This window comes from Podarcis muralis, chromosome 5 (assembly GCF_964188315.1).
Source record: "Podarcis muralis chromosome 5, rPodMur119.hap1.1, whole genome shotgun sequence".
Lineage (NCBI taxonomy): Eukaryota > Metazoa > Chordata > Lepidosauria > Squamata > Lacertidae > Podarcis > Podarcis muralis.
In genome coordinates this window covers 96,627,039-96,635,967 of record NC_135659.1, presented here as the reverse complement: position 1 = coordinate 96,635,967, position 8,929 = coordinate 96,627,039, and the positions used below count along the sequence as shown (strand labels likewise).

Below are 8,929 nucleotides of genomic sequence, written 5' to 3'. Positions count from 1 at the left end.
TTAAAACACTTACTGTAATCTTCATAAGAAGGGGAAGGGGAGAGAAGGAGAACAAAAGATCAGGCCAGGTTCAGATTGAAAGCCAGGCGGAATAGCTGTTTTACAGGCCCTGCGGAAGGAAGTGAAATCCTGCAGGGCCCTGGTCTCATGGGACAGAGCATTCCACCAGGTCGGAGCCATCACTAAGAAGGCCCTGGCCCTGGTGGAGGATAATCTGACCTCCTTAGGACCCGGGACCTCTAAACTATGGTCATTCATGGACCTTAAGGTCCTCTGTGGGGCATACCAGGAAAGGCGGTCCCGTAAGTACGAGGGTCCTAGGCCGTGAAGGGCTTTAAAGGTCAAAACCAGCACCGGGAGCCAGTGCAACTGGTAAAGCACTGGGTGAATATGCTCCCATGGCAGGGACCCCGTGAGGAGCCTCGCTGCTGCATTCTGCACCCGCTGGAGTTTGTGGGACAGTTTCAAGGGCAGCCCGGCGTAGAGCAAATTACAGTAGTCAAGCCTGGAGGTGACCGTCGCATGGATCACTGTGGCCAGATCGGGGCAGGAAAGGTAAGAACATCCAACCCCTTTTGGATCATGCCAAAGGCCCATCTGGTCCAGCATTCTGTTTTCACAGATGCCCCAAAGCAAAGCCAAAAAGCAGCGCATCAGTGCTCTATGGTTCCTGCCACTGCTGAAAACCCCAGCAGATTTTGAACCCATGTGTGGGACAAGGCTTCCCAAGGATGATGGTCCTGGCCAGCTCTTGTTGTTGTTGTTTAGTCGTTTAGTTGTGTCCGACTCTTCGTGACCCCATGAACCAGAGCACGCCAGCACTCCTGTCTTCCACTGCCTCCCGCAGTTTGGTCAAACTCATGCTGGTAGCTTCGAGAACACTGTCCAACCATCTCCTCCTCTGTCGTCCCCTTCTCCTTGTGCCCTCCATCTTTCCCAACATCAGGGTCTTTTCCAGGGAGTCTTCTCTTCTCATGAGGTGGCCAAAGTCTTGGAGCCTCAGCTTCAGGATCTGTCCTTCCAGTGAGCACTCAGGGCTGATTTCCTTCAGAATGGATACGTTTGATCTTCTTGCAGTCCATGGGACTCTCAAGAGTCTCCTCCAGCACCAGCTCTCACCAGGTCCTAAATTTTGGAAGTTCTTAAAGCACAGCTTTTCCCAGGAGGTTCATTGATCATTTGAACTCCCCTTCATGAGGATCAGAGAGATTCCTAAAAACACACAAAGAGCTCTGCAAGATCACACCGAAGATCCATTTTGTCCAACTTCCCGTTTCCGCCAAATGCTTTTTGAGAAACTCCAAAAGGCATGAAAGGAACAGGTCGCCCATGCTGTGAGCCCTCTGACAAATGGTATACTGAACATGGAGGCTCCATTTCGGTGTCATGGCTAATAGTCACCTGTCCTTCAGGAATCTGTTTGTCTAATCCTATTGTGCTAAGCAGGTAGTCTAATATTTTAACCAGGACACAAATGAACTACTTCAGGGTGGGAATTATGGATTCCCACATTTCACATTCTAACATGTAAAATCCATCACTGAAAACACTCCTTTTCAAAATGTCCTGGATTTAAAACTTATGCGAAATGTCTGGCTCCCCGACATTTAAGGCTGCTTCTTTTTGGGCCTGAAGCCACAAAATCATTAAGGCTACAAGAACCTAGAAACAACCCAACATTCAAAGCCAGTTCAGAAGTGGAAAAAGACAACTTTGCTGCCCTCTCGTGGGAGAAAAAAACGTCCTTTTGTAAGTCAGGACATGGGAATCCAGAAGGATTTGCACAGAAAAATGCTTTTTGGGCACAAAGGGACCCTTCTACCTTTGCAAAAGGTTTTGGTGTGGGGATTGAGGGGGCAGTTGCCCCCCCTTGGCTAATCCCATGATGATGATGATGATGATGATGATGATGATGATGATGATAGGCGTGGTCAGGATTTTGTGGGGGGGGCGGGCTTTTCTTAGGAGGGTCAGAACCTCAGTTAAGGATGATGATGATTATTATTATTATTTACAGATATTTATTCATTGATTGGGGGGCACTTGCCCTCCCCGACTAATCCCATGATGGTGGTGGTGGTGGTGATGGGCGTGGTGAGGATTTTTGTTGCAGGAGCAGAACCTCCCTCAGTTAAGGATTTTTATTAATTGTTATTGATTTTTATTGAGCAGTCCCCCCCCCCCCCCACCGCTTGGCTAATCCCATGATGATGATAATAATGAGTACCGGTAGTGTAGTCAGGATTTGGTGAGGGGCAGGCTTTTGTTAGGAGGGGTAAAATCTCAGTTAAGGATTTTTATTATTTTTTAACTGGTTTTAATTGATGGAGGGCAGCTGCCCCCCCCCCCCGGCTGATCCCATGATATTGATGAGGACAACAACAACAACTGAATTTTCCAGTGATGATGATGATGATAACTGAGTTTTCCAGTGAGTCGTAAGTCAAGCGACCTGCATAATAATAATAGAGTTTTCCAGTGAGTTGTAAGTCAAGTGACCTGCATATTAATAATAATAATAATAATAATAATAATAATAATAATAACTGAGTTTTCCAGTGAGTCATAAGTAAAGCGACCTGCATAATAATAATAATAATAGTTTTCCAGTGAGTCGCAAGTCAAGCAACCTGCACACCACCAACAACAACAACGTTGGTCTGTAAGGTGTTACCGGACTGCGTCACATCATAGAAAGCACCACACTGAGCTGCATGCTGCCTCAGTGTATCTGAAGAAGTGTGCATGCACACGAAAGCTTATAACAGAACAAACATAGTTGGTCTATAAGGCGCTATTGGACAATTTTTAATTATTTTTATTTTTAATAATAATAATAATAATAATAATATTTATTTATATCCCGCCCTCCCCAGCCGAAGTCGGGCTCAGGGCAGCTAACAACAATCAAATAATCAAACAGTCAAATAATCACACATTCTAAAAATATTTCATTATAAAAATTAATTAATTAATTTTAATAATAATAATAATAAGAGTTTTCCAGTGAGGCGCAAGTCAAGCGACCTGCATAATAATAATAATAATAATAACTGAGTTTTCCAGTGAGTCGCAAGTCAAGGGACCTGCAGCGACACAGACGGACGGGCCCCTTCCTCATGTCGCCCCCTCTGAAGCCTCCGCTCTCCCCTCTTCCCGCCCCCCTCCCCCGCCGGCCCCGGGTTCAAGCGCGGGCCTCCCTCCTGGGCGCGGCCTCGCGAGGCCTGCGGGCTCCAGAACGCGGCCGCGCGGAACAATGGGTTGCCATGGCGACGGGCGAGGCCTGCGCGCAGCCCCGAGCCTGGCTCCGGCCCCGGGCCCGGCAGATGGGGGGTGTCGGGTGAGCGGCTGCCCCGGGAGCAACCATGCTAAGCCACAGGTAAGGCTCCCGGGGGAGGGGAGGGGGAGAAGCCTCGGGACCCGGGGGGGGGGGGGCGAAAACGATGGGGGCTGCATAGGTGGAAGGGAGGGGAAAGGGGCGCCTCCCCCCCACCCTCATCCCTGGGGCAATTGCCATGGGGCTTCCCAAATTTGGGTCTCCAGCTGTTGTTTTGGACTACAACTCCCATCATCCCTAGCTAGCAGGAGCAGTGGTCAGGGACGATGGGAATTGTAGTCCCAAAACAACAGCTGGAGACCCAGGTTTGGGAAACCCTGCTTTATGGCGCCTTTGCAGGTGTCCCACCTCTAATAATAATAATAATAATAATAATAATAATAATAATAATAATAATTTAATAATAATAATTTATTTATACCCCACCCATCTGGCTGGGTTTCCCCAGCGACTCTAGGCGGCTTACAGCAAAATATTAAAAAAAATTAATTCATCAGATATTAAAAGCTTCCCTAAACATGGCTGCGGGCGTCTGAAGTGGAAGTAAGGCCGCCTTTTGCAGAAAGGAACTCACCTGTCTCACAGGTAGGGAAGGAGTCAGGTGAGGGAGAATATCTCTTGCCACCTCCGCCCAAATCCATCGAGGGGTTCAGGGGGTGCAAAGTGAGGTACCCACTGAGCCGAAAGCACAGCGGGGCTACAGAAAGGAGTATGGACCCTAGGCTGCAATGTTCTGTTCGTTTAATTTCATAAATTGATATGCCGCTTGGTTGTACTGGGGGGGAAGACGGCGGACCTCAAAGCGGTTTGCAAAGAAAGAGGAAGCTCTTTTTTTTTTTTAATCACACACACAAGAATTGCAAGCATAATTTAAAATGTACCAAAAGGTTAAAGCCACAAATGGCACGGACTAAAACAAATTAAAACTCATGCATGGAATGGTAGATAGAGCCGGAAGAGGAATCCCAGGGTCCTTTAGTACAACATTGCAGGAACTGTAATTAAATCATGCATTACACCTGGGCAGGCTTGTCTAAATGAGAAGGCCTTCAGCCCATGCCAAAAATATATATTGAAGGTGACTGCCTATTATCAATAGGCAGGGAGTTCCAAAGTCTCCGTGCTGCCACACTAACAAGACCACACACCAATATATGGGTAAAAGGAGGGAGGCTCAGGTTGGTTCATGCAGTCATTTTGCCCGCTGTACTCATACAAACACCTTGCATCCATTCTTAATGGGGAAATGTGCCGTGTGAACAAGGTGTGCACCAGAGAGCAGCAGCGAGTACACCTTGGGTATGATTTTCACATTTCACAGTTTTGCCAAGGTTTGGCTGCCAGGCAACCAGCTGTCCAGTTGTGCTTTTGCACACACTACAGTACTTTCTCCCCCTATGGCTGTAGTTTTGATGCACAGAGGAGCCAGGCTGAGAAAGTTCAAGGGTAAAAAAAAAAAGACTGCAGGCAGGCCCTGGGCGCTCTCTGGTTAAATGGCCATTGATAAACCAGCAGGTTCCAGTCTGGTTGTTTCAACAGATCACAAGCTGAAGCGTTTGTGATCTTTAATCTTTAATTGGCCTCCTCCCCCTGCCCTGAAGGTTGAGGAATGAGAATATGGGACATCCTGGGGGATGAGAAGAAGGGGTTCATAGAAGTCCAAGGAACAGGAAGGTTCATGGTTAAGTCAGCTTTCAAGTTCTTAGGATTTTAAAGGCTCAGGATATAGCCAAAGGCAAATACAGCATTGAAATTAAAGTTATTTTGGGGAACCCTCAAGCTGCCTACTATATGTCCCCTTGGCTTTCACAGCTCTTTATTAGTGCTTTATAATTGGCATTGGACACATTTAGCCTTAATTTATCTCTTAAGGCAGATGATATTTTAAGTAGGTTTTGGGATCCTTAGCTAAGGAGCTGAGCTATGAACCAGTTTACCATTCGAGTTTTACCGAATGGTGATACGCCATCTTACCAAAAAAAAATACTGCCTTTGACTTTTTTTTTTTAAGGGAATACAGTATGTCTCTAGAGATCATGGCTGTGGAGATGAGTAAAAAGCTGAAAATAGTGAGAATTGAGAAGGCCTGAAAGAAAGTCACAGAGTGACCATGCAGATGATCCTTGTTGATCTCCCTAGGCTAGCTGTTCTCTACATACCTAGACTTCATCATCTTGTTTATTTATATGCCACTTTCCTGCACAATTGTGCCCAAAGTGGCTTACAAAATATCAAATGAACAATAGCAATTCAAATACATGAAATAACCATAATCTTTATAAGTTAACGCAAAAGAAAACCCCACATGCAGCATTGCATAAAATAATCTGAATGACCTAACCTAATTTATTCCCACAGTTTAGCCAGAGAGCACTTTCCACAGGCCCAGGTAAACAGCTGCCACAGAACGCCTCTAGTTTCAAGGTTATGGTGCATCTTTGCATGATACGCTCATTTTACTGGAAAACCTGCAGAATGTGTCATTCAGGGTCATGACATCTGTCAGGCTTGCAGGAAACTACTAGTGCCTGTGTTTCAACTGAGCTAAGTGCTCAAGTGTGTGTGCCCCTGGCGCTGCCAAGAGAAGGAAACATGCTGTCACAAGAAGGTACATTAGAAACATCTTGCAGCCATTCAGGGATGTCTCATGGCAGGGCTCCCTGTCCTTACGCACGCTTCAGATTTCCTGAGAGTTCTGCTGTACAACAAAAACACGAGTCCATCCACCATTTTCAGGCTTTGGGTCACACTGACATATTCCTACTCCCAAGCGCCTATGTGTTTGCCTTGATATTGCACTCCCTGACAGGCACTCAGAAAGGCCAACATAAGTGGATTCCGCCCCCGCCCCGAAAATGGAATAATATAAAGAGGAGATGTCATAAGCATAACCCCTGCTTGGTAAAGGTAAAAGGACCCCTGACTATTAGGTCCAGTCGTGACCGACTCTGGGGTTGCGGCGCTCATCTTGCTTTATTGGCCGAGAGAGCCAGTGTACAGCTTCCGGGTCGTGTGGCCAGCATGATTAAGCCGCTTCTGGCGAACCAGTGCAGCACACGGAAACGCCGTTTACCTTCCTGCCAGAGAGGTACCTATTTATCTACTTGCACTTTGACGTGCTTTCGAACTGCTAGGTTGGTAGGAGCAGGGACCGAGCAACGGGAGCTCACCCCGTCGCGGGGATTTGAACCGCCGACCTTCTGATCGGCAAGTCCTAGGCTCTGTGGTTTAATCCACAGTGCCACCCGCATCCCAGCTTAGCCATACCTCTTAAATAAAGCAGAGTGTAGCGCCACAAAAGTGTGCCAGGGAAATACCTTGTTCCAGGATGAGCAGCAGACATTATTGTAGCCTTGAAGGATTGTTGCATCTTGTCTTTCCTCCTGCTGCTTTCCACACATACACTATAAATGCACTAAGGGATTGTCTGATGGTGGTAAGGTAGCCTCCGGGAGGAATTAGCTTAGTTGCCTGCTGGTCACTGCAGAGCTACATAGCCAGAAAGCCTCTAGCTCCCATTGGTGCAGATTCTCTTTTTCCTAAGGATGTCTGGCTGGACTATCGACTGGAAGTATGCATTGGCAGAACTGCTCAGATCCTAGAAAAAGGTATGCGTGGCTTTCCATGTATATTGTTTTACTCTGGCTCCCATCAACCACAGCCAGGATGGCTCAGTGGTCAGAGATTATGGGAACGGCAGTCCAACAACCTGTGGACAGCCACAGGCTCCCTATCCCTGCCTTAGGCATATAGACTAAGCAAGAGCCCTGGAAAGGAGAACAGCAGCCAGCCAAGGAACCCAGAGGAGTCTAGGAAAGTAGGGTTCCCATAGGGAGTGATCCAGATGAATAAAAGGGTCAGTGGGAGGAGTTTGAGAGGCGGAGGGAAACCAGGAGAGGAATGGCAAAGGGTCCAGGAGCTTCAGAACAGAGGAAGACCCTTATCACATTTGTAACTGGACAAACTTTTGGCTGCAAGCCTCTGAGAACCAAAATTAAGAGGGGTTAAGAAGCCGCCGCAATGGCAGTCTTTCAGCTGACCTGCTCTTCCTTTGTGTGCCTGTTTTGTTCTTGTGTTCCAGCCCAGGCATGATGAACATTGGAACTATTGATGTCTATTTGAACAAGTTAGGGGCCAACCTCCAGACGGTGGTGTACAGCGAAGAGGAGCAGGAGAATGAAGCCTGGAGGATGTACATGGAGAGGAAGAATGTCGTGCTGGAGTTCCTGCACTCAGACCTCAGCCTCCACCTGCTCAAACGCCATCACAAGAGGATTGAGCTTCTGAAAAAGTGCTCCTACTACATTGAAATCCTGCCTAAGCACTTGGCACTGGGAGATCAGAACCACCTGATGCTCCCCACCACCATGTTCCAACTGATAGACCCCTGGAGGTTCCAGAGGATGAAGAAAGTGGGGACCATCCAAACCAAAATCCAGCTGCTGCTGCTGTCTGACCTGTTGGAAGAGCTGGAGAAAGGTCGGGAGGAGCTGGTCCACTTCCTGGAGACCCACGACATGATGACTTTCCTCTCCAGATGGGACGCTGTCAAACCAAGGCTGTCGAGTCTCTCTGAGCAGATGGATTATTTCCTTGCTATGCTGGTACCTGGGAGGCTGTACGTCAAGCACCGCCTGGTATCGGACGTCGGGATTACGAAGATCCCTCACATCAGGCTTGTCCTGAGCACAAAGATGCCCGTGATGTTTGACCGGAGGGAGTCGGTGGCTCACGAGGACTGGGTGAGTCTCAAGTGGTTTGTTACCAGCCAGCAGCCGCAGCTCGAACAGTACGAACTCAGCTTTAAGCTGCTGGAGCCCAGAACTCCCCAAGAGCGGGTCCACTGCGGAATCATGCCGGTCACGTCGCACACCTGCGAAATCCACAACCTGTTGCCCGACCGTTTGTACAGGTTCACTGTCAAAAGGGCAGAGACTTACACACTTGTCTATGAACAGTGGCACGATTCCATCCTGCTTAAGACAAAACCGTACCTTGAGGAAGAAATGGAGACTTCTATGTCTGAACCCTGACTTTCCCATCGTAGCAATTCACAAGGAATGTAAAATAAGTCAAATTAAAAACTTATTTTTAAAGGTTTTGCATCAAACCACCAGCTTTTTCTGGTCTTGGGTGGAAATTTGGCAAGCCTTCAGCTGCCAAAACGGTAGTCTGTAGACCACTGAGGTGCCCACAGCAGTGGGGGAGAATGTCGCCCAGTCCAGATTTACCGCCTTTAAGGCACCAGACCCACATCCACCAGCCACCCACAGGCAAGAAAGGAGTCAGTAACAGTGTACCTATGAAGGTAATTTTTGGTAATCTCATGGTGCTGACTGGTGATTCTTAAGGTTTTAAGGGGGACAGAGAGAAATGAAATGAACTTCTGACATTTCCCCAAAACTTTCAAAACTTTACTTTCGGTGTAGGTCCAGATATCATCCTTATTTCTATTAGGAACTGGCAAAGATGTAATTGGCAGAAAACAAGCTTCACGGTGCATTTCTAACATTTCCTTCTGGACTTCCTGAAATTGTACCAATTCACTTTTTTCTTTTTTTTACTAGAACATGTAGATAGCAGGGAAGACCT

General features: G+C 47.4%; 1 protein-coding gene across 1 annotated transcript; it reads left to right on the top strand.

The window, feature by feature from the left end:
* The first annotated feature begins 3,233 nt into the window (after positions 1 to 3,233).
* FNDC11 (fibronectin type III domain containing 11) lies at positions 3,234 to 8,447 on the top strand. The gene is made up of 2 exons (XM_028735510.2): positions 3,234 to 3,379; positions 7,419 to 8,447. The coding sequence occupies exons 1-2, from the start codon at positions 3,366 to 3,368 to the stop codon at positions 8,368 to 8,370; spliced, it is 966 nt and encodes a 321-aa protein (XP_028591343.1). The 5' UTR covers positions 3,234 to 3,365; the 3' UTR covers positions 8,371 to 8,447.
* The last annotated feature ends 482 nt before the right edge of the window (positions 8,448 to 8,929 follow it).